The sequence below is a fragment of the Erinaceus europaeus genome, chromosome 4 (assembly GCF_950295315.1).
Source record: "Erinaceus europaeus chromosome 4, mEriEur2.1, whole genome shotgun sequence".
Lineage (NCBI taxonomy): Eukaryota > Metazoa > Chordata > Mammalia > Eulipotyphla > Erinaceidae > Erinaceus > Erinaceus europaeus.
Window position 1 is genome coordinate 54,454,787 of NC_080165.1, and position 25,529 is coordinate 54,480,315.

Sequence of the window (25,529 nt, forward strand, 5' to 3'; positions counted from 1 at the left end):
CCCAGGCATCGAGGGGTACCCCCTGGATGACCTGCACCACACTTGACCTCGGCTTATGCAAGACCCCACAACGATTCCTTCAAGCTCCATCCAAGATGAAGTGAAGAAGGTGAATTCACCATTTTAAATAGCTGAGTAGTATTCCATTGTGTATATACCACAACTTGCTCAGTCACTCATCTGTTGTTGGATGCAACCTAGGTTGCTTCCAGGTTTTGGCTATTATAAATTGTACTGCTATGAATATAGGTATACACAGGTCTTTTTGAATGGGTGTGTTTGATTCCTTAGGATATATCCCCAGGAGAGGAATTGCAGGGTCAAAGGGTCGTTTCACTTCTAGCCTTCCGAGAGTTCTCCAGACTGCTCCCCACAGAGGTTGGACCAGTTTACGTTCCCACCAGCAGTGCAGGAGGGTTCCTTTGACCTCACCTCGCCAACATTTGTTGCTGTTATCTTTTCTGATGTATGACATTCTCAATGGAGTGAATCTCATGTTGTCTTTATTTGCATTTCTCTGACAATGACTTGGAGCATTTTTTTCATGTCTGGTGAACTTTTAGTTCTCTCTCTTTTTTTTTTTTTTTGCCTCCAGGGTTACCAGTGCCTGCACCATGAATCCACTGCTCCTGGAGGCCATTTCTTCCCCCTTGTGTTGCCCTTGTTGTTGTAGCCTTGTTGTGGTTATTATTGTTGTTGGATAGGACAGAGAGAAATGGAGAGATGATGGGAAGACGGGGGGGGGGGGGGGGGGGGGAGATAGACACCTGCGGACCTGTTTCACTGCCTGTGAAGTGTGAAGTGACTCCCCTGCAGGTGGGGAGCTGGGGGCTCAAACCGGGATCCTTACGCAGGTCCTTGTGCTTGGTGCCATGTGCGCTTTACCCGCTGGGTTACTGCCTGACCCCCTTTTAGTTCTCTTCTTTGGTGAATATTCTTTTTTTTAATTCTTTTTATTGGGGAATTAATGTTTTACATTCAACAGTAAGTACAATAGTTTATACATGCATAACATTCCCCAGTTTCCCATATAACAATACAACCCCCACTAGGTCCTCTGAATCCTTCTTGGACCTGTATTCTCCCCACCTATTTTATGTTTGGATTTACCTTGTCTGTCTTCAGAACTTCCACTAGAACCACTATCTAGTGGTCAGAGAATTTTCTAAAAATTATCTTTATTTATTGGGTAGCGACAATCAGAAACCATAAGAAAGGGGGAGATAGAAAGAGAGGGAGTCTCTCTCTCTCTCTCACACACACACACACACACTTTTGAAGCTTTCCCCCTGCAAGTGGGGGTCCGGGGCTGGAACCCAGATCCTCGCACATTGTAACATGTGTACTCAACCAGGTGCACCGCCACCTGGCCCCGCCATGGAGTATTCAATGTGGGAGTCTACTTCAAAGCAAAATAATTCCAGATGGTAGATCCAGTGGTCATAGCACAATTTATAACATCCTGGGGCACACAAAACACTGGAAAGGCCTTCTAAAGATGCCGGTTTTGAGGACATATTCTGGCGGTGTAGGGTGGGATGGGGCTGGCTGTGTTCATATTGTATTCACTGAGTGAGAGACCTGACAAGGTGCCATGCTATCAACAGGAAGAGTATGAAGTTCCTTAGTCGAGGAAAACAAGGCAGGGAGAGCCCCACTAACCATTATTTCCAGTCACCCACGGGGGGATTTTGTGCTTATCATCTCTGGCATTTTGAATCCTACAGGGTAGAGGGTTCTGCTTCACAAAGAGGGCGCTGGGGGGTGGGGGTGGGGGGGCGCACTAGTAGGGTACACACAAGGATTCATTGAACTTTATGCGCAACTAAGAACACAACACCCATGAGGTGAGGACAAAGTCTAAAGTACTCTTCAAGGCGTGGCTGTCAGGTCCCTAGGGAAGGGTCTGGGGTAGAAAAGTTCGGTTTGGGAGAGTACCGATCTCGTTGAAGTTTCACTTTCCATTCTCTAGAAGAATAGCATATCTTCCTGCCTAGATACTGATGACGCGGTCCCAATGTTCCCTTCCATTTGCAGGCCGGTTCTAGGGAAGCCAATCAGCGCCTCCGCTGTTCTGGTTATCAAAGTTCCAGTCACCCTTCCGTACTCATATCCTCAACAGACTGAGACCCAGAGGGCTCAGGTCATGAGCCCCCGAACCCTCCTCTACCTGCTGCTGTCGGGGGCCCTGGCCCTGAGGGAAACACCGGCGGGTAGGTGTACAGGCTTGGGAGGAAATGGCCTCAGCCGGGGGTGGGGGGTGGGGGGGGTGTCAGGCCCTTATTAAGGGACGTTTCATCAGAGGCTCTATCCCAACCCCTCCTCCTCCTCCCTGCCCCCACGCTGGCCCCTCCCTGCCAACCCCTTGTTTCCTTCTCCCTCAGTCTCAGTCTCCCCACTTTCTGGGACTCGGGCTCTTTTTTTTAATTTTGTTGTCGTCGTTGTTAGGACAGAGAGAAATGGAGAGGGGAGGGGAAAACAGATATAGGGAGAGAAAGAGAGACACGACCTGGTTCACCACCTGTGAAGAGACCCCTACAGGTGGGGAGCTCGAACCGGGATCCTCAAGCCGACCTTGCGCTTTGCGCTACATGCGCTTAACCAGCTGCGCTACCGCCCGACTCCCGGAACTCGGGCTCTTTTCTGCTTTTCTGTCCCTGCGGGCCCCGCCCTCGGCTGACCCAGGGCCCGCGCTCCCGGGGAGGAGGGTCGGGCCGGGTCTCAAGCCCTCCCGCCCGCAGGCTCCCACTCCCTGAGGTATTTCTACACGTCCGTGTCCCGGCCCGGCCTCGGGGAGCCCCGCTTCATCTCCGTGGGCTACGTGGACGACACGCAGTTCGAGCGGTTCGACAGCCACGCGGGGGATCAGAAGGCGGAGCCGCGGGCGCTGTGGCTGGAGACGCAGGACGCGGAGTACTGGGACCGGGAGACGCGGATCTACAGGGATACGGCACAGACTTTCCGAGTGAGCCTGAACACCCTGCGCAGCTACTACAACCAGAGCGAGGACGGTGAGCGCCACGACACGGGCCGGGGTCCATGCCGAGTGTCCACGCATCCCCAAGATTGCCCGGAGTCTCAGGGTCTGAGCATTACCCCGAGATACACCTGCATCCAGGAAGCGCTTATGGGCAATGGCCAGGGTTTCCTCTATCTTTTTGGTCTTCTCTTTATTTATTTATTGGATAGAGACAGCCATAAATCAGAAGAAGGGGGTGATAGAGAGGGAAAGAGACAGAGAGACAGCTGCAACATTGCTTCACCATTCGCAGAGGTTTCCTCCTAGAGGTGAGGACCCGGGAAATCGAACCCGAGTCCTTGTGCACTGCAACATATGCGCTCAAGCGGGTGCACCACCACCACCAGCCTAGGTTTTCTTTACACTGGAGTTGAAGAGGCTCTGACCACTCGCAGGCCGGGACCACACGAGCGGGGCTGTGTGGTCGCGTGTGTGGGGGCGGAGATAAGTGAGCTGGATTAATCGGTGATCTGTTCAGTGTCTCATACGTACCAGTGGATGTGCGGCTGCGACGTGGGGCCCGACGGCCGCCTCCTCCGCGGATACAGCCAGTTCGCCTACGACGGCGCGGATTACCTCGCCCTGAACGACGACCTGCGCACCTGGACCGCCGCGGACATGATGGCTCAGAAAACCCAGCGCAAGTGGGATGCTGCGTTTGTGGCGGAGCATAGCAGAGCCTACCTAGATGGGGAGTGCTTGCACTGGCTCGGGAAATACCTGGAAATGGGGAAGGAAGAGCTGCTAGTCTCAGGTAAGAGGGAGCTCCGTTCAATCTGGAGTTGTACCTCTCTGCTCAGAGAGGAAAATGGGACCTACCATGGAATGATGACCTTTCTTTTGGTCTGCAGAGCCAGGAATCTAACTGGGTGGGTACCCAAGAGTACTCCGGGTACTCTCCAAAAGTACCCACCCCTGTCTCTGGACAATGAAGGATTCACTCTCTTTGTGCTGTTACATTTTGTTTATTTGTTGATTGATTTTAAACTAGGGCACTGCTTAGCTCTGACCTTTTGGAGACTTGACTTGGGACCCCTGGTGCCATAGGCATGAAAGCTTGTCTTGCAAACCACCCCATTCACTCACTTTGGAGGTGGAAGGAGAAGCAGTCCTTGAGATGACTGGCACCTGCTCTAGGAAGCATAGCTGACTTTCTCAGCTTCACGAATGTGTTTGAAGCCTGACTCCAGCTTTTCTGAGTCATTTGGCTCCCATCTGACCAGGCCCAGAAATGACTTTTCTCTCCTTCAGAGACCTGCCTCTTGCCTTTGACTGTCTCACTTTGATTCCAGAGAATGAGAGACTTGAGTTGGCTGGTGATGCACCTGGCTGAGTGCACATGTTACAGTGAGCAAGGACTGAGTTGAACCCCCATCCACACCTACAGGGGGAAAGCTTCACAAATGGTGAAGCAGCTCTGCAGGTGTCTCTCTGGCTCTCTCTCTCTCTCTCTCTCTCTCTCTATTACCCCTTTCCCTTTCCATTTCTGTCTATCTCTATCCAATATATAAGTAAGGATAATAAAATGTATAAAAGAGATAGAGAATAAGAGATTACCTCAGAGACTTGAGTCCAGTCTTGTGTCTCTTTTTATTTTTGTTTTTATCTCATTCATTTAAAAAATTCTTTATTGGGGAATTAATATTTTATATTCGACAGTAAATACAATAGTTTGTACATGCATAACATTTCCCAGTTTTCCATATAACAATACAATCCCCACTAGGTCCTCTGTCATCCTTCTTGGATCTGTATTCTCCTCACCCACCCACCCCAGAGTCTTTTACTTTGGTGCAATATGCCAATTCCAGTTAGGTTCTACTTGTGTTTTGTTTTCTTATCTTGTTTTTCAGCTTCTGCCTGAGAGTGAGATCATCCCATATTCATCCTTCTGTTTCTGACTTATTTCACTTAATATGGATTTTTCAAGGTCAATCCAAGATCAGCTGAAAATGGTCAAGTCACCATTTTTTATAGCTGAGTAGTATTCCATTGCATATATACCACAACTTGCTCAGCCACTCATCTGTTGTTGGACACCTGGGTAGTTGCCAGGTTTTGGCTATTACAAATTGTGCTGCCAAAAACATATGTGTACACAGACCTTTTTGGATGGGTGTGTTGGGTTCCTTAGGATATATCCCCAGGAGAGGAATTGCAGGGTCATAGGGTAGGTCCATTTCTAGCCTTCTGAGAGTTCTCCAGACTGTTCTCCACAGAGGTTGGACCAATTAACAGTCCCACCAGCAGTGCAGGAGGGTTCATTGGACCCCACACCATCTCCAGCATTTGTTGCTGTTTCCTTTTCTGATGTATGACATTCTCACAGGAGTGAAGTGGTATTTCATTGTTGTCTTGATTTGCATTTCTCTGACAATCAGAGACTTGGAGCATTTTTTCATGTGTTTCTCTGCCTTCTGGATCTCTTCTGTGGTGAATATTCTGTCCATGTCCTCCCCCCATTTTTGGATGGGGTTATTTGTTTTCTTGTTGTTGAGATTTGCAAGTTCTTTATATATTCTGGTTATTAGCCTCTTGTCTGATGTATGGCATGTAAAGATCTTCTCCCATTCTGTGAGAGGTCTCTTGGTTTTGGTAGTGGTTTCTTTTGCTGTGCAGAAGCTTTTTAATTTGCTGTAGTCCCATAGGTTTATGCTTGCCTTAGTCTTCTTTGTGATTGGATTCGTTTCATTGAAGATGCCTTTAAAATGTATGCGGAAAAGAGTTCTGCCAATATTTTCCTCTAAGTATCTGATAGTTTGTGGTCTAACATCCAAGTCCTTGACCCACTTGGAATTTACTTTTGTATTTGGTGAAGGATAGTGGTTCAGTTTCTTCTGCATGTTTCAACCTATTTTTTCCAACACCATTTGTTGAAGGGACTCTGCTTTCTCCATTTAATAGTCTGGACACCTTTGTCAAAGATTAGATGTCCATAGGTGTGGGGGCTCACTTCTGGGCTCTCAATTCTATTCCACTGGTCAGTGTGTCTATTCATGTTCCAGTACCAAGCAGTTTTGATGACAATGGTCCTATTATACAATTTAAGATCTGGGAGTGTGATGCCTCTGGTTCTGTTCTTTTTTTATCAAGATTGTTTTGGGAATTCTAGGTCTTTTCTGGTTCCAGATAAACATTTGTAGCATTTGTTCTGTTCTCCTAAAAACTGTGCTTGGGATCTTGATGGGGATAGCATTAAATGTATGTATGACTTTGGGTAGTATATTCATTTTGATGATGTTAATTCTTTCAACCCATGAACATGGAATATCTTTCCACTTCTTTGTGTCTTTTTCAATTTCCTTGAGTAATGACTCATAATTTTCAGTATAGAAGTCTTTGACTTATTTATTTTTAAATTTTATTTTAAAAAATACTTATTTTTGGGACCAGGTGGTGGCACACCTGGTTGAGCACACATGTTATTGTGCGCAAGGACCCAGGTTCGAGCCCCTGGCCTCCACCTGCAGGAGGAATGCTTCACAAGTGGTGAAGCAGTGCTGCAGGTGTCTCTCTGTCTCTCTCCCTCTCTATCAACCCTTTCCCTCTTAATTTCTGACTGTCTCTATCCAGAAAATAAATAAAGATTTAAAAAATATTTTAAAAAATACTTATTTTATTTATTTATTCCCTTTTGTTGCCCTAAGTCTTTCACATCTTTGGTTAAGTTTACTCCTAGATATTTTATTGTTTTTGTTGCTATAGTAAAAGGAATTGATTTCTGGATTTCAACTTCTTCTAACTTAGTGTTTGCATAGAGGAATGCCACTGATTTTTGAATGTTAATTTTAAAAAAAATTTATTTATTCCCTTTTGTTGCCCTTGTTGTTTTATTGTTGTAGTTATTGTTGTCATTGTTGTTGGCTAGGACAGAGAGAAATGGAGAGGGGAGAGGGAAGACAGAGAGAGGGAGAGAAAGATAGACACCTGCAGACCTGTTTCACCATTTGTGAAGTGACACCCCTGCAGGTGGGGAGCCAGGGCTTGAACCAGAATCCTTATGCGCTTAACCCGCTGCGCTACAGCCCGACTCCCTGAATGTTAATTTTGTAGCCTGACACCTTACTGTATTGCTTCATGATTTCCAAAAGCTTCTTGCTGGATTCCTTAGGTTTTTCTTTGTATACTATCATGTCATCTGCAAATAGGGAGCGTTTGACTTCTTCTCTCCCAATCTGTATCCCTTTAATTCCTTGCTCCTGCCTCATTGCTATGGCAAGAACTTCCAACACTATGTTGAATAGTAATGGTGATAGTGGGCATCCCTTTCTAGTACCTGATCTGAGGGAGAAATGCTTCCAGTTTTTCACCATTGAGTATGATGTTGGCTGTAGGTTTGCTATATATAGACTCCACTGTCTTCAGGAATTTTCCATCTATTCCCAGTTTATGTAGTGTTTTGATCATTAAAGGATGTTGTATTTTGTCAAAGGCTTTCTCTGCATCTATTGATATGACCATGTGGTTTTTGGTCTTGCTTTTTTGATGTGGTGGATCATGTTGATTGATTTACGTATATTAAACCAACCTTGCATGCCTGGGATAAACCCCACTTGGTTATAATGAACAATCTTTTTAATATACTGCTGTATATGGTTGGCTAAAATTTGTTCAGTATTTTAACATCTATGTTCATCAGAGATATTGGTCTGTAGTTTTCTTTTTTGGTTGTGTTCCTGTATGCTTTCGGTATCAAAGTGATATTGGCTTCATAGAAGCTGGCAGGGAGTATTCCAGTGTCTTCAATCTTCTGGATTAAAGAAGATTTAAAAATAGAGGTACTAGTTCTTCCTTGAAGGTTGTGTAGAATTCATTTGTAAAACCATCTGGTCCAGGGCTTTTATTTTTGGGGGGATTTTTGATAACTGTTTCAATTTCATTAGTTGTGATGGGCCTGTTCATGTTATCCACTTCCTCTTTACTTAGTTTTGGAAGTTGGTAGGTATCTAGGAAATCGCCCATTTCTGCCAGGTTCTCTAGCTTGGTGGCATATAGTTGTTCATAGAAGCCTTGCATGGTATGTTGAATTTCTGTGGTGTCTGTTGTGATATCTCCTCTTTCATTTATGATCTGATTTATTTGGATCTTCTCCCTTTTTTGTTTTGTGAGTCTGGCTAAAGGTTTGTTGATTCTGTTCACTCTTTCAAATAACCAACATTTACTTTCGTTGATCTTTTGTATGGTTTTCTTATTGTTAATAATGTTAACAATAAGAAATGTTAATTGATTTCTGCCCTAACTTTAGTGATTCCTGTCTTTCTGGTTGCTTTAGGGTTCCTTTGTTCTTCTTTTTCTAGGTCTTTAAGATGTGCAATCAGGCTGTTTATTTGTGCTTTTTCTTGTTTTCTTCTTCTTTTTTTCTTTTCTTTTTTAAATTATCTTTATTTATTGGATAGAGACAGCCAGAAATCAAGAGGGAAGGGGGTGATAAAGAGGGAGAGAGACAGAGAGATACCTGCAGCCCTGCTTCACCACTTGTAAAGCTTTCCCCCTGCAGGTGGGGACTGGGGGCTCGAACCTGGGTCCTTGCACATTGTAATACATGCACTAAACTGGGTGTGCCACCACCCAGCCCCTTTTTCTTGTTTTTTAATGTGTGCTTGTGTGGCTATGAACTTCCCTCTCGGTACTGCCTTAGCTGTGTCCCAAATATTTTGATAGCTGTGTCTTCATTTTCATTGAACTCTCGAAACATTTTGATTTCTTCCTTTATTTCCTCTTTGACCCAGTAGTTGTTAAGGAGTGTACTGTTGAGCTTCCACATTTTGGGACTATTACTAATCTTTTGTTGATTGTTAAGTGTTAGTTTAATTCCACTGTGGTCTGAGAAGATGCTTGGGATTATTTCAATGCTCTTGAATTTGCTGATGCTGTCTTTGTAGCCTAACTTATGGTCTATCCTTGAGAATGACCCATGTGGACCTGAGTAGAATGTGTATTCCACTTTCTTGGGATGAATGACTCTGATAATGTTCAGTAGTTCTAGTTTATCTGTCTCCTCATTTAGCTTCCTCATGTCTTTATTGATTTTCTGCCTGGATGATCTGTCAAGCTGAGAGAGTGTGGTGTTGAAGTCCCCTACTATGACTATGTTGCTGTTAATATATTGTTGTAGCTCTTTCAGTAGATGTTTGATGTATTTAGATGGCTTCTCATTGGGTGCATATATGTTAATAATTGTTAAGTCCTCTTGATTGACTGATTTTCTGAGCATTAAGTAGTGTCCATCCCTATCCTTTTTAATTTTATGTATTTTAAAGTTTATTGTGTCAGATATGAGAATAGCTGTTCTGCTCTTTTTTGTGGGCCATTGGCCTGTATGATAGTTTTCCATCCTTTCACTTTGAGTCTGTGTTTGTTTGTTGAGTTAGGTGGGTTTCCTATAGACAGCATATTGTTGGTTTGTGTTTTCTGATCCATCTTCTTACTCTGTGCCTTTTAATAGGTGAATTCCGGCTATTGACATTTATTAATATCAAAGATTGAAGATATTTTAATGCCATTCTTGTAGAGTTTTACAGTGTTCTGATATATATTGCCTATTTATGGTGGTCTGACTGTTTCAAGGAGAGCTTTCAGAACTTCTTTCAGGGCAGGCTTGGTGATAGTTGATTCCTTCAACTGTTGCTTGTCTGAGAAGGTTTTTATGCCTCCATATAGTGTGAATGACAGTCTAGCAGGATGCAGTAGTCTTTGTTGGAAGTCTTTCTCATTGAGCACTCGATAGATATTTTGCCATTCTCTTCCGGCCTGTAGTGTTTGTGTGGAGAAGTCTGCTACTAATTTTATGGGTTCTCATCTGTAGATGACTTTTTGTTTTTCTCTTGCAGCCTTCAGGATCCTTTCTTTATCCTTATTCCTTTCTATTCTAAATATGATGTGTCTTGGTGTCTTTAAGTCTGGGTTAATTCTGTTTGGCACCCTCTGGGCTTCTTGAACCTTTATGTCTTTGATGTTGTCTAGACTAGAGAAGTTATCAGCTATTATGGCCTGAAGAATGCTTCTCCCCCCCCATACCTATGGACATCTAATCTTTGACAAAGGAGCTCAGTCTATTAAATGGGGAAAGCAGAATCTCTTCAACAAATGGTGTTGGAAAAAATGGGTTGAAATATGCAGAAGAATGAAACTGAACCACTGTATTTCACCAAATACAAAAGTAAATTCCAAGTGGATCAAGGACTTGGATGTTATACCACAAACTATCAGATACTTAGAGGAAAAGATTGGCAGAACTCTTTTCCGCATACATTTTAAAAACATCTTCAGTGAAACGAATCCAATTACAAAGAAGACTAAGGCAAGCATAAACCTACAGGACTACAGCAAATTAAAAAGCTTCTGCACAGCAAAAGAAACCACTACCAAAACCAAGAGACCTCTCACAGAATGGGAGAAGATCTTTACATGCCATACATCAGACAAGAGACTAATAACCAGAATATATAAAGAACTTGCAAATGTCAACAACAAGAAAACAAATAACCCCATCCAAAAATGGAGGGAGGACATGGACAGAATATTCACCACAGAAGAGATCCAGAAGGCAGAGAAACACATGAAAAAATGCTCCAAGTCTCTGATTGTCAGAGAAATGCAAATAAAGACAACAATGAAATACCACTTCACTCCTGTGAGAATGTCATACATCAGAAAAGGTAATAGCAGCAAATGCTGGAGAGGTTGTGGGGTCAAAGGAACCCTATAGCACTGCCGGTGCAACTGTCAATTGGTCCAACCTCTGTGGAGAACAGTCTGGAGAACTCTCAGAAGGCTAGAAATGGACCTTCCCTAAGATCCTGCAATTCCTCTTCTGGGGATATATTCTAAAGAACCCAACACATCCATCCAAAAAGGTCTGTGTTCACAAATGTTTTTGGCAGCACAATTTGTAATAGCCAAAACCTGGAAGCAACCCAGGTGTCCAACAACAGATGAGTGGCTGAGCAAGTTGTGGTATATATATGCAATGGAATACTACTGAGCTATAAAAAATGGTGACTTCACCGTTTTCAGCTGATCTTGATGATGAGCTCACTCTCAGGCAGAAGTTCAAAAACAAGATCAGAAAAAAAAAAATGCAAGTAGAACCTGAAATGGAATTGGCATATGGCACCAAAGTAAAAGACTCTGGGTGGGTGTGTGGGGAGAATACAGGTCCAAGAGGGATGACAGAGGACCTAGTGGGGGTTGTATTGTTATATGGGAAACTGGGGAATGTTATGCATGTAAAAACTATTGTATTTACTGTTGAATGTAAAACAGTAATTCCCCAATAAAGAAATTTTTTAAAAAAGAATACTTTCTTCCTCTGGCAGGCCAATAATGCGTATATTGTTTCTTTTGAAGTCATCCCATAGGTCTCTGTTGTTGTTTTCAGTATCTCTTTATCTCTTTTTGAGATCTCTTACTTCTTTTTTAGTTGTCTCTAGTTCATCCTCTATCTTGCTAATTCTCATTGATTCTCATTGATTTATTCTCTCTCCTCTCTACTGTTTTCTGGAGTTCATCTATTTTGTTACCCTATTGTGATACTGTTTTAGCTTGTTCAGCTAGTTGTGTTCTTGGCTCAGCTATTTCAGCTTTCAGTTCTCTAATAACCTTGAGATAATTAGTGTTTTCTTCCAGAGTGTCATTTGTTGCTTCTGCATTTCTGATGACAGTGCTTTCAAACTCTTTACTCATTCCTGTGATTATTTCCTTAACTAGTGTTTGGATGTTGACCTCATTGTTTTGTTCTTCATCCTTTGGGGGGCTTTTAGCTGAAGTCTTGTCGTGGTTCATTTCTCCAATATTTCTTCTTGTTGGTTTAACCATTTTATATATTATGTTATGAGGTCCCTCTCTCAGTACTTTTCAAATTACTGATCACTATCTCATGGATTGACTTGTGTCTAAGTAAGGTAATTAAAGGGTTCACAGTTGTGGAAGTTAACAGTTATTTCAATAGTATTTAAATCCCTGATTTGGAGCTCAGTGGCTTAAAATCTTCTTTTGTTCTTTTTCTTACCTGTAGGCTATGGGAGCCTGAGGTCTTATCAACTATAAGTAGGCTTCTTAGCTTAATCACTGACTCCTGACCAAGAGATAAAGCAGGGTGTGGTAGAGATAATCCAGTGGTTATGCAAAGAGACTTTCACAGCCCCACCCTAGGCCACCGAGGTATAGGTCTTCTCCTGAGTTTCCTGGTTAGTTCTCTGTCCCCTGGTATCAGTACAGGGCCTCTCTGCCGCTCCTCCATATTCTGAGGTTAGTAGCAATGGAGACTCACAGTTGCATCTGGTGAGTGTTAAAGGAGTCCTCTCCTCCCTTCAGCCGTCTTTTTGTTGGTGAAACAGACTGGAGATGGTATCTCAACTGGTAAACTGTGGACTTTTACCAGGCACTTAATCTTTCCTAGGCTCCTGTCTGTCCACACGTGTTTGCACTCAAACTCAAATAGGACTGGTGTTCCAGTCCTGTCTTGTTTTAGTCCCAGGTGGTCTCCTTTGGTATTCCTAGTTGATCTGGGAGAGGAGAAGAGAAATAAAATAATATATAAATAAAATAAATTTTAAAATGAAGTGAGAAACACCTCTCATTTCATTTTAAAATTCATTTTATTTTTATATTTTTTCACCTCATTTTTTTCCCCAAAGCATTGCTCAGCTCTAGTTTATAGTAGTGCTGAGGGTTGAACTTGTTGTCTGGTTTTATGTTTCCATTTTCCACTGTGGTTTTCCTGTCCATTCTTAGGATAGTCATATGAATGCTGATTCAGTGACTCAACAGGTTCGTAACAAGCAAATTTCTGACCTTTCTCAACAGATCCCCCAAAAGTGCATGTGACCCACCACCCAAGCCCTGAAGGTAAAGCTACCCTGAGGTGCTGGGCCCTGGGTTTCTACCCTGCAGAGATCACCATCACCTGGCAGCGGGATGGGGAGGACCTTACCCAGGAAACGGAGTTTGTGGAGACCAGGCCTGGAGGAGATGGATCCTTCCAGAAGTGGGCAGCTGTGATGGTGCCTTCTGGAGAAGAGCAGAGATACATCTGCCATGTGCAGCATGAGGGGCTGCTTGAGCCCCTCAGCAAGAGATGGGGTAAGGAGGGGATGATGGGCAGAGTTCCTGAGGGAATGCAGAGCCCTCTGGACACCCTCAATAAGTTCAGAACTCATGTCTGAAGTCTAGACCTCTCTCACCTTCCCTTTACAGTTCCTCCTCCTCCTCAGCCTCTTGTCCTCACCAATGTCTTCCATGTCATCCTGGTTCTCATTGTGCTCATTGCTGTGGTTGGAGCTGTGATGTGGAGGAAGCTCTCAGGTAGGAAAATAAAGGAGGGATAGTTCTGGAATGTTTTGTACTGGTGGAGGATTTTAACCAGAGGTAGAAATTTGCTTGCCTCCTTAATGGGAAGTACCATCCACACAATTAGTTGCCCACTTTGATTGTTGATACTAGCTTTCTTGTGAAGCACTTGTGAAATTAAAAGCTTATTTTATCTTAGTAACTCTGGTGATGAGGTCTTGATTCCCAGAAATTGAAGGTCAAAGGGATGTTCTTGCTGATTATAGATACCCAGGAGACATTACTGTAGTTCGTGAATCTAACCTTTGTTCATGACTGTCTTTCTTCTCCTTCTTTCCTTCCTTCTTTCCTTTCCTTCTTTCTTTCTCTCTTACTAGAGCACTTCTTGACTCTGGCTTATGGTAGTGCTGGGGATTGAACCCAGGCTCTTTGGAGCTTCAGGCATGCAAGTCTATTTGCATAACCATTATGTTGTCTCTCCAGTCCTCTTCATGTTTCTAATCCTGTTCTGAGTCTTAGTTACAAGTCTAAAATTTTCTCTGTGCTTCAAGACTATGGGGATCCTCTAGAGTATTATGAACCATTCTTTTCCCTCACTTTTCACATGATGTTCTCTTCTGACAGGTAGGAAAGAAAGGATCTACACTCAGGCTGCAGGTAAGTATGGAGGGGGTGATCCTTGAAGCACTTAGAGTTCTTGTAGTGGGGAGAGCTCAGCCAAACCATAATTCCCTCTTTAGTTTCTTATCGTTTTGGCTTTCATCATGATCACCCCCCTTTTTTGGGTGCTTTCTAAGGCATGATAGTGTCCAGATCCCTAAAGGTGAGACCCCATAGATTTGACGTAGGGAGGTATTGGGACAGAAGGGTCAGGAATGGGCTGTGGGAATGCTTAAAATGTAATATTTAGAACAGAATGCCACCATTTACATGAATCATATGAATTTGTTCATGATTGTTTTCTTTTCCAGTATGAAACAACTGCCCTACATGGACAGAGTTATGGAAGGTCCTTTGTTTATAATTTTAAGGTCCTCTGATTCTCCTTCTGCAAAACACAGAGGACTGAGTCTGTGTTCCAATAACATCATGTGAGAAGGGGAAGAGACTGGGACTCCCTGCTGGGGGCTTGAACTGGGATTCTTCTGCCTATCCTTGCACTTTTTACCACCAGCGCTTAAACTGCTGCTCTACCGCCCAGCTCCCAGTTTGTCACTATCAAGCCCCCAGTCCCCATCTGCTGAGGGAAAGCTTCATGAATGATGAAAAAGAGAGGCTGCAGGTCTCTCTCTCTCTCTCTCTCATATCTCCTTCTTTCCCTCTTGATTTCTGGCTTTCTCTATCCAATAAATAAATAAATGAAAGCACTGAGAACATTCTAGATAGTTTTTGCTGTGCTGGATCTGTTCTGGTGGGGCCAGAAGGCTGTGAGGAAGCAGACATGTTTCCCTTTTGTCTATCCAAATGTTGGGGCCTGGTGGTGGTGCACTCTGTTGAGTATGTGGTAACTGATAGTCCCCAGTTCCCACCTGCAGAGAGGAACTTCACAAATGGCCAAACAGTGCTTCAGTTGTTTCTTTCTCCCTATCTCTCCTTTACATTTCAGTAACTGTCTCTACTCAATAAATGAATAAATAAAATATTTTAAAAATAGATATGAAAAAAATGTTTAGTATGAGTTTGATCAATGGAATGTGTGTTATGCCCAGATTTTTAAATCCCATTGCCACAGAGAGGAGGCCAGAATCACATGTAAAAGCAAAGAGCCTTTATTGAAGCAAGCTTAAGCCTGGGCTACATGCACTTCCCAATAGTGGCATGTGAGCCCTGAAGAAACACAGACAGATTCTTTTTATCCACATGGGGGGGACTTAGGGGGTCACTTAAAGTTCCGACCTGTTTGTCAGGGAGTTTTGACCACAGTCCCTGGCAGTTTTTGTCAGTTCTGCAAATTTTGGGTTTCGGGGCTATCTTTGTTGGTCTGCTTCTAATTCTGCTTCTAAGACCCCTTCTGTTTTGATCATCATGTTAGGTTCGCTTGCATTGTTTAACGCTGTAGTCTATTTACATAATCACTACTTTACCTGAGACCTGCCCTACCTACAGGGCATTGGTTTAATACCCACTGGTTAGATGCAAGCTTGATACTTTCAAGCGCGTGCGCACTTTTTCCTTCTCCCCACCCCCTATCCTACGTGCTTCCTCTTTCAACCTGACACTTCCAGCTCAGGAGATATATCAGGATTTTCTAATGAATAGAAATTAGATTGATTGCACTGCATTCCCGCTCATCAATAAAGATAGAACTGAGTTCCCAGCTCAGCCATGAGTCCCTGGTTGTCTGTCTCCTGTCTGCGAAGCTAGCCCAGCATATTGGCACCTGAATAAGGACCTACCCCTCGGCTTCACACACAAGCGGCAGACCTATGGACATGCCTCCGGATAAGTATATGCCGCTTGGCTACCTGTATACCATGGTGTTGTTTTCTCCGGGGTGGCTTCACAGGTGGGTAACAGATGACCAGAAACTCGTGGCTGAGCTAAGAATGCAATTTAATCTTTATTTACAAGTGGGCAAACAGTCCAACACCTAATCACCACACAATGTGCTCCTCCATCTTTCTCCTCCAGCGGCAGTGGCAGGAACTCAGGAAGTACGTAGGGTAGGGGGCAGGGAGAAGGAAGAATTGCGAAACTAGCAAGGGCTAAACCAAATCTCCCACAGGTGGGGGGAGTGAGACCAAACCAATGTAACAGAAAAGACCATGTAAATAGACCACAATGTCAAGCAATGTAACAGAAGCAGAACTAGATCCCAGAAGCAGAACTAGATGCATACCAACACCATGGGCTACCTTCTTACTTATGAAGAGGTTTCCCAAAGCCTCTACTCTTTCTTCATGAGATAGTTTCTCTGTCTCTGGAACATTTTGCTCCGGGCCACACTTTGGTTCCTTATGACTGTGATCGTAGAGCTTGGTAGATGTGTGGAGATTTCCCCTGGGACTTTCTGGACTCCCTCTCCCATGTTTCCCGTGGAGAAGGACTACTCTAACTTGAAGAGCATTCTCCAGTACCCTGGAAATCCCCAAGAATGGAGACACGTGATTAGTTCTACCCTGCTGATTCAATTCTTTCTTCTATGGGAAGATGTTTTTGGGGATGGATGCCTACAGCAATCCTGCAGGAACTGCCAGAAGCACCCTAAATGGAATTTTGAGGAGCTTTTTGGACTAGGACACCCTCTGGGGGACTCATGATGTGACATAGTGGAATCTAAATAATCTGGTTCAAGGTAAAAAAAAACTACCTACCGCTTTTCTCTCATTTCCCCCCTTGTTATCTTTGAATATGTTAAGTTTGCTGTCTGCTTTCAGTTGTGTTTTGTATTAGAGTGATTTGAATAAATTTTTGTATGACCCATTTTGCTCTGAGTATTCTGATGCCAGGAGCCATTTCTCTGTTTGATAGAAGCTAATCCTTGAAACAACAGAAGCCCTTGAGATAAGTTTCTAATTCCCGTAGGAAGGATGTTTGCCAGAAACTAAGTGACATACCATATAGTTATAGTGACATACCATATAGTTATAGTTTAACAAAAATAGTTTCAAGGGACCCTCCACCGCGATCTCTGCCTCCCCCTTCCCCCTCTGCTTCCCCTTCCCCAAAGTCTTAAAATGCCTGTGAACACAATAAAATTTTGCAGCTTGATCAGAAACTTGTCTTGCTGTCGTTCTTTCGTGTCTCTTGTCCCTGTCATTCCAGGTCTTTTAGGTTCCTAGCCCCTGTTCACCGCTCCGCTGGTCGGGGCATCTGGCACCCGGACGTGGGGTGAAGAAGCCTTCTGGACCTAGGAACTCTGCTGATCAAGAGGATAGGCCTATCCGAATTCACTGATTCATCATGGCCGAGGGAGTAACACAAAGACTCGCAGAGATCGCCACGGAAATACCTGACTGTGAGTCACATCTGGAGGAGTGTCACAGCGGCTGAGGTAAGCAAAACCATGGGACATGAATTTAGCAAACAAGATTTATTCATTAAAGGACTCAAGGAGTCACTCAAGACACGAGGAACTAGGGTTAAAAAGAAAGAATTAAAGAAGTTTTTAGACTATATTGGAAATATTTGCCCCTGGTTCCCCCAGGAAGGCACTATAGATGAGAAACATTAGAGGAGAATTGGTGACTGTCTCAATGATCACTATCAGTCTTTTGGTCCTGAACGTGTACCTGTTTCTGCCTTTTGTTACTGGAATTTAATTAATGATATCTTAAAAATTTATAATAACCACCCTGATATTAAAAACCTTATTACAGAGGGTGAAAAGGTCCTCCGGCAACTTTCATGTCTGCCGTCCAGGACAAAGACCCCCATCCCCATGCCCTTCTGTGATTATTGATCTTGATCCCCCAGTACCCAGTCAAAATAAAAGCCTCCCAGCACCTGATGAAAGTAAAAGCCCTGTCTCTCTCCCTATAGGTTCCACCTCACTCACTAAAGTTCCCTCCATTGACCCTCCTATTGCTAATTCACATGAGGATAAAACCCAGCATTCTTTCCCCCGCCTCTATCCAGTTTTACAAACCCCCCCCCTCTCCTAAAGCACTTCCCACGGAGGATGAGGCTTTGCTAGAAAAAGAGGCTGCCAAATACCACAATCCCGATTGGTGTCCTCCTCCCTTTGATCCCCCTCCAAACACTTGCTCTCCAGCCTGACCCTCTCCTTGACAATCCTTCTGTCAGGCGGGCACGCTCAGGAGCCCTTACAGAAATTTCCACCCTCTGCAAGGTCCTTGCTGACCGGAAAGAGCAGCTTCAATTAATGAAAGAAATAGCTGCAGTTACAAAAGAACTTACATTTTCAGCCTCACCAAAAAACCTAAACCCAATCCTTAAAACTAAAACTAAACCATCCAAATCAAAACCGGTTTTGGCTTTCCCTGTTACTCGGAGCCAGGCTCAAACTGACCCTGCACATGAAGCTTCTATAGAAATTGAAGACCCCCCACAACTAGCACAAAAAACAGCTTCCCTTATAAAATTAATAGAAAAAAAAATGAGAGCATTTACAATTAGTTAAAGAACTGTGGGCTCTTGATTTGGCATTATCTTAAAACTAGCAAGCCAAAAAAAAAAAAAATCCAGGTTTTTCCCTCTGGCTTCCCCCAGAGCTCTCAGAAAGCGTTAAACCAGTTCTGAGTGAGATCTTATCTGGCTAGCAAGCTATTTAGAGAAAGAATGAAATCAATCAAACAAGACGTTCTCTTTAACTTAAAAGCTATTAATCAGAGAACCAGTACACACTTTTGATAAAAATTTAATGATTTGTTTCTTTAAAACTGTATAATGTACCTTAGCCCAGAAAAAAAATTTCAAAGATTTTTCTCTGTGTGGCGGTAAACTAAGCCCGCCTGTTCTGTCCATGCAGCCAATCACGACACAGAGCTCCTACTCCACAGATTGGCAAAGACTTCAGTCAATCATTCTTAGCCACAAACGCCCCTCCTGGGAGGCTGTGAGTTGAAAATCCAAAAGCCGCTTTTCAAAAGGGAAATTTTTCTTTTCACCAAAAATGTATGTTTTAAGTCTGTCTGCTAACCTTGTTTTCATTAATGTGTGTTAACCCCTAAGTAACTAAAGGTTGTTTTAAGTTTTAAATAAGATTTAGTTAAGCTAAATGTGGTTTTAAAGATCCTGACTCATAGAGTTGGCACACCTTTACCAGAGTAAAATATAAGACAGTTTCGTCCTTCTGATAGCTAATATCAGCATCAATTCATTAGTTAAAAGATTTTCTGAGATCTCTAGGAGTGGTAAAATGCCTCTGCAGTCTCTCTCCCTCTTGTAAAAATTCTAAATATTACCAGCACCCCAATACCAACTGCCACTGTTTGTTAACTTGTTAATTCCATGCTTGAATTGGCTTTCTAATAACCCAGTCAGTGTAGAGCAGTGGCCTTGCCAAGAAAAAAAGGTTTAAATGATATTCCTGGCCTGATAAAAAATTTTTATTCAACAGATGTGATTCAACAAAATTATTTAGTGTAAAATGGTCATCTAAAAGAAATGTTAACAGTAAAAATTTATTTTAACATTTTGGCTATAAGGTTTATCTTAGCTTTTTAAGTTACCTATCCAAATCAAAGTGAAAGATCAATTAAGTTGTGTACCCACCCTTGTTCATAGCTGCCCTAAGGGTGTGATAGCTTTGTGATAAACAAAGATCCTAGCAAACAAAGTTTAACATTTTACTTAAAATTGTTTAAGACTGGCTTGGGTTAGTAAAAGATAACACAATGGTTATGTTAATTATTTACATGCCAGAGGCTTTTGCTCTGGTTTTCCTCTTTATATCTTTCTGCTTTTAAAAATTATCTGGTTTGTTTTAAGACACTGCCAGAGGTTTATTCTTGATAAATTAAGGTAATACATGGTGCTTCTGGTCTGACAGATTTGTTTTGACAAATCCTGATTTAACAAAATTATTATTTTGAACATTTAAACTATGAGGTTTTATTTTAGCCTTTTAAGTTGCCATATTAGAGTTCTAAAGAGCAAAATCTATTAAGAGTTTTATATCTATGATTACTCATGATAGCCTTGTGATGAGTAAAGATCTTAGTAAACTAAAGGTATAATAGTGTGCTTAAACTGTCTAATCAGTTTAAAATAATGCTAAAAAATGGTAAACATTTTATCATGTCAACACATTAGGTATTGACTTTCTATTGGTATATTCTAATAAAGAGCCTTCTAAAATCGTATAAAAGAACTCAAGCCAATTCTGACCATTAGATCATCAATGAAGTTGGTACAAGTTCTCTCCCTAAGTAAATAATTATAGGTACATCTGCACATGAAGAACTGACTGCTCATATGGTAAGATTTAAAACTAAACATTTTTCATCTTTTATTTATGGGTGTATGATGACTCCTAAAGTCACTCATATCCTAAAATTTTTCTCATTTTTTTTACAAGCCTCTTAAAATTTTAACGCTTGACCTGCCATAGTGAGAGCACTTTACTGGCTCCTGCACTGTTTAATTAAGATCCTGCTATTCAGACTTTTAAGATTAATCTCCATTGATAAAAGCCAATGCTCTCTGACAGATTGATGTAATTCACCTGCCCATGTTTAGTGAACAAAAACATTTTTTTTCTCAATTGGTATTTTTTCCAAATTTATGTGGGCTACAGCTCAAACAAGAAAAACTAAAACCCTTAAGCTTAATTAATAAAAAAAGAAGGGGAATGCACCCCCCAGTATTCAGTTGGCTAAAGTGTCAATGAAGTAACATACTAAACCTTCTTAATATTTACAAAAATTCGAATTGTCCATTTATTGTATCTCATTGACAAAGCCACCCACTTTTCCAGTCACAGAGACATATTCCTTTTTTCTCTTTTTCAACACTGGCTGTCCATGTTTGTTTTCCTTTTATTATGGTGGATAACATTATTGCTCTTGCAAAATTCACAGAGTCCCTGTTGGCAAGTCCTTACCACAAAGGACGCCATGGCAGTATATACTCCAGCTAACCTCACCAGCCTATCCAAGTCTTCTCTTTCTGCTGACCTACCACTGCTGACTTCATCTTTGCATGTTTATTGACTGCTCACTTTTCTCAAAATATTCCTCATGTTCAAGGAACCTCACCTAATGTGTATGTACCTCCTCTGTGTTTTGGTAAACACCATCCTATATTTTCATGTCAATTCTTCTCTACCTAGTCCTTGCCTCCTAGTTTTGCTTGTTCCACAGTTGACCCTCTATGAAGAGGAAAAATTTCACCACCAGAAGACCACATGTGCTGTGTTTCTTCCCCTAGACATCACATCCACTGACTGCTTCCCTTAGACTTGCTGGTGGCATGCTAGGACACTCTATATTTTCCTCCCATGAATTTTCTGACAAATTACAACAGGTTACAGACTCCACCACAAATAGTCTTGAGTCACTACAGAGCCCCTTATGGGACCCTTATTAGTCTTTTGTTAATGATTACCTTAAGACCCTTTATTTTTAATAAGATTACTGATTTTATAAAACGGCAGATTGACTCCTTGGCATCAAAACCTTTGCAAATACATTATCACAGACTTGATTTGGCTGATAGAGGCCTGGCTGAACCTGAGGGTGACAGACCTCCTTTTCGGATGGCATAAAACTCAGAATTATGCATTGAGGCATCCAACCTTGGCAGGGCAAGGACACCAGTAAGGAGTGCAAGGCAAAGCACTGCAGGAGGAGGACCCTATCATCCACCTCTGAGTCCCCCGTGAAGCAAACCTTATTTGCATGGAGGTTGGTGTCAGCAACAAAAATTGTTTCCCTAGAAACTGTGGCTCTGCCTCCCCTCCCCAAAAAGACACCTAGATCCTTATAAGATGCGGGAAGATTGGTTTTGCACTCACCCCGCGGGAGGAATTGGGTCAATACTTCGCCCCTCTGGTTATGCCCACCAAACCTGCTGTTAAGGTCTCTGCTCCTCACCCCCGATTGCCTGCCTCAAGTTAAATTATAACGAAGGGAGGATATGCCAGGAGCCATTTCTCTGCTTGATAGAAGCTAATCCTTGAAACAACAGAAGCCCTTGAGATAAGTTTCTAATTCCCGTAGGAAGGATGTTTGCCAGAAACTAAGTGACATACCATATAGTTATAGTGACATACCATATAGTTATAGTTTAACAAAAATAGTTGCAAGGGACCCTCCACCGCGATCTCTGCCTCCCCCTTCCCTCTTTGCTCCTCCTTCCCCAAAGCTTTAAAATGCCTGTGAACACAATAAAATTTTGCAGCTTAATCAGAAACTTGTCTTGCTGTCGTTCTTTCGTATCTCTTGTCCCTGTTATTCCACGTCTTTTAGGTTCCTAGCCCCTGTTCACCGCCCCGCTGGTCGGGGCATTCTGAAATTTAATTGACTTAAAAAAAAATGCTGGACGCAGCCATGATTTCTGGAGATGTTCAGAAACAGTCCAAAAAAGAAAAATCAGTTTTTTTTTCTCTTTTGATTTTTTTTTTTTTAAGTCTGGTATAAATATGAAACATTTAATCTTGAAAACTATGAGTATGGGCAGGGTAGATAGCACAATGGTTATGCTAATGATTCTCATGCTTGAGGCTTCTAACCATGGTTCTTCTGTTTACCTTTCCACATTCTATTGAGTTTAAACTGTTTAAATAACCTTAAAACAGTACTAGAAAGGACTTCCAAAATTATAAAGGAACTTAAACCAATTATAATTGAGTTATCAATAATAGTTAACTTCTAATCTGCTACAAGTTTTGTTTCACAAGTAAGTGAATTACAACTGTCGTCTTCACATGAAAAAAACATCTGCTCAAATGGAATCCCTGGAAATCCATTTGGACCCCTGTCCTCCAACATCGCCCCCCCAAAACCAATGTTGTGACCTGGCACAACCTGAAGAAACTGATTCACAGACTCCAAAGCTCACTTTATACAGAAAAGCAGAATTACAATGGTTGACCTTCCCCATTGAGACAGATGTGCAGCATTTCATCCCTTGGCATTTCTTCCGTGGTCATCTGCTTGGTTATCTGCTTGGACTGACGCTTCTATGGGACTTGCTGGTACACTTTTGGACACTCCCTTTACACTGCTGGACTTCTCGAGGACAGACTGTAGCAGTCCATGGACCTTTCCACCAGCTGTCTTGGGACTCTAAGGCTATACCCCCTCACCAGCAGGCCCTTGCCCCAGAGGCAGGAAATGCTCCCTTCACCGGCAGGCCCTGATCCCAGAGGCAGAAAATGCCCCCAGAGGCAGTAAACGCCATTTGAGGCAAGAAATGTTCCTTTACCCAGAAAGCCTTCCCTTGACATCAAGCTGGTTCTTGCTGCTCTCTTACTTGTTTCTCCCTGTCTTGTGCCAGTTCTTTTGAAAATGCCTGCGTGATATAGGTTTCTGTTCACCCCACACTCCTGATACTATGGCCATTAGTTAAAAAGAAAGGGGGAAATGTTGGTCTGCTTCTAAGACTCCTTCTGTTTTGATCATCATGTTAGGTTCACTTGCATTGCTTAAAGCTGTGGTATATTTACATAATCACTGCTTTACCTGAGACCTGCCCTGCCTACAGGGCATTGGTTTAATCCCCACTGGTTAGATGCAAGATTGATACTTCTGAGTGTGCCCGCTTTTTCCTTCTCCCTACCCCCTATCCTACGTACTTCCTCTTCCAACCTGACACTTCCACCTCAGGAGATATAAAGGACAGTATTTTCTAATGAATAGAGATTAGATTGATTACACTGCATTCCCACTCAATAAAGATTGAACTGCATTCCCAGATCAGCCATGAGTCCCTGGTCATCTGTCTCCCACTCGAGAAGCTAGCCCAGCATATCATGACCTCTGTTTACAGAACAACTGCTGATAGGTAGAAATGCTGAGACTAGTTTTTCAAGGCTAAAGTGTAGCTGTGCTACAGCTGTTGGATTATGAGGTTTTTCTTGGCTGCCTTAGACAATATGGAGTAACAGTGGCCCTCACATTGGGGACCTTCTTTGGGGAGTCAATAGGCTCAATCATGGGTCTATTTCTGTTTCCTGGTCTATGACTGGCTCTTTATAAGGTTTCTCAAAACATAATCCAGGTGCATAAGCAAAGTACAGTTTCTCAGAACATGAACAAAATACAGTTGAGGCAAAAGTTCATGTAGTTAGACAATTATCATTTTCTCAGAGAGTCTGCAAAGTCTTTATCATTTTCTCAGCTTTCTCTAATCATGCTCTGACCTTCTGTATGAATAAACATTTTTCCTTGGAGCTAAATCTAACAGCTTTTCTTTTTAACCCATTTTAACCCACCTAAAGAAATCCTCTGCCGCAAAGCATGGAGACTCCTCCCTGGCCAACTCCCACACATATGAAAGTTTGCCAACTCCTAGCCAACAAAAGTTCACTTACTCTTACCCACATAATCACTTATTTTTACCCACACATCTTATTTACATCAAACCTCATTTATCAGAGCCTCTTTCTAATTCCACTTCAGCTTTTTTTTTTTTTTACTTTTACAACCTTTTTGCGACATTCTTTTAGTTTTATCTATACACTGTCAAGTATGATTATAATCTGTTAAAAACTTAGTACAAGGAGGAAAGGGAATAACAGAAAATTCACTCTAAGCATCATTAAATCTTTTACATCCGAACAGGCCATGGCCGGTGCGCTGCTATGTTCCATCGCTGGGGAGCCAGAGACGACCCGAACTGCCCCTGTGGCTCCAGACAGACTATGACCCACATAGTCAACGACTGCCACCTCTCCAGATTCAAAGGAGGTCTCGAAACTTTACATCAGGCTCAACCTGATGCTGTTGACTGGCTATGGAAGAAGGGCAAATGCTAGAAGAAGAAGAATCATTAATTTTAAAATCTAAAAATCTTTTTGTTACTATTCAAATTAGAGGAAGTTGATGAAGTCTTTTGGCAGGGGTGGAGGTCTTTTCAGATCCTTTGAATTCTAAATGGGAGAATATGCTCCTGTGGAAAAACAAGCATACCCTCTCCCCAATGTTAGTAGAGCATTGGTATTAGTGACAAGAGCATCAGGGATCATGACAGGCATCAGAGGCAGCAGTCTGCCAAAAGCAATTTCAAAGGGAGACAGCTCATTTACAAATGGGGAGCAGCGCACTCTCAGAAGGGCCAGGGCTAGGAGCAATACCTATCTCCCGCCAGTTTCAAGGGTTAATTTAGTTAAAGTCTCCTTCAGGGTCTAATTTACCACTTTGCCTGCCCAGAGCTATGGGACCCATTAGCACAATGAAATTTCCAATTTGTTCCCACTGCTCAGGCCACTAACTGAGACACAGTAGCAGTGAATGCCAGCCCACTACCAGAACCAATGGTGAGGGGGAACTCTCCACCTGGGCACTATTTTATCTAAAATTTTTCTTGCTCACTATCCATGCCCCCTCAGACTTTATTGGATAAGCATCTACCCAACCTGAAAATGTGTCTATAAATACAAGCAAGTACTTATACCCAAAAGTCTCTGGTTTCTCTTCTATAAAATCTACTTCCCAATGTTTTTTCACCTTTTCTTTCCTTAGTCCCTAGTCCTAATCTCCTGCCCCTCTTATCTTTCTCCTTACTGTATCCAGGGTCCTTTGAAAGCAGGGGGTCTGGTAGAATCAATGCCAAGGCTGGCCCTGCTTGCTGTGTAGCTGCACAAGCAGCTTCA

The 25,529-nt window shown here is 42.6% G+C and overlaps 1 protein-coding gene across 2 annotated transcripts; it reads left to right on the forward strand.

Moving 5' to 3' along the window:
• The first annotated feature begins 2,059 nt into the window (after positions 1–2,059).
• On the forward strand, positions 2,060–14,690 carry LOC103128071 (BOLA class I histocompatibility antigen, alpha chain BL3-7-like). Of its 2 annotated transcripts, XM_016195156.2 has the most exons (8): positions 2,060–2,213; positions 2,742–3,011; positions 3,498–3,773; positions 12,827–13,102; positions 13,217–13,324; positions 13,934–13,964; positions 14,104–14,132; positions 14,281–14,690. In XM_016195156.2, the coding sequence occupies exons 1-8, from the start codon at positions 2,147–2,149 to the stop codon at positions 14,283–14,285; spliced, it is 1,062 nt and encodes a 353-aa protein (XP_016050642.1). In that variant the 5' UTR covers positions 2,060–2,146; the 3' UTR covers positions 14,286–14,690. The 2 variants fall into 2 exon arrangements, with proteins under 2 accessions (XP_016050642.1, XP_060045423.1); XM_060189440.1 differs by lacking the exon at positions 14,104–14,132 and having other exon boundaries at positions 13,934–13,966.
• Positions 14,691–25,529: the final 10,839 nt, after the last annotated feature.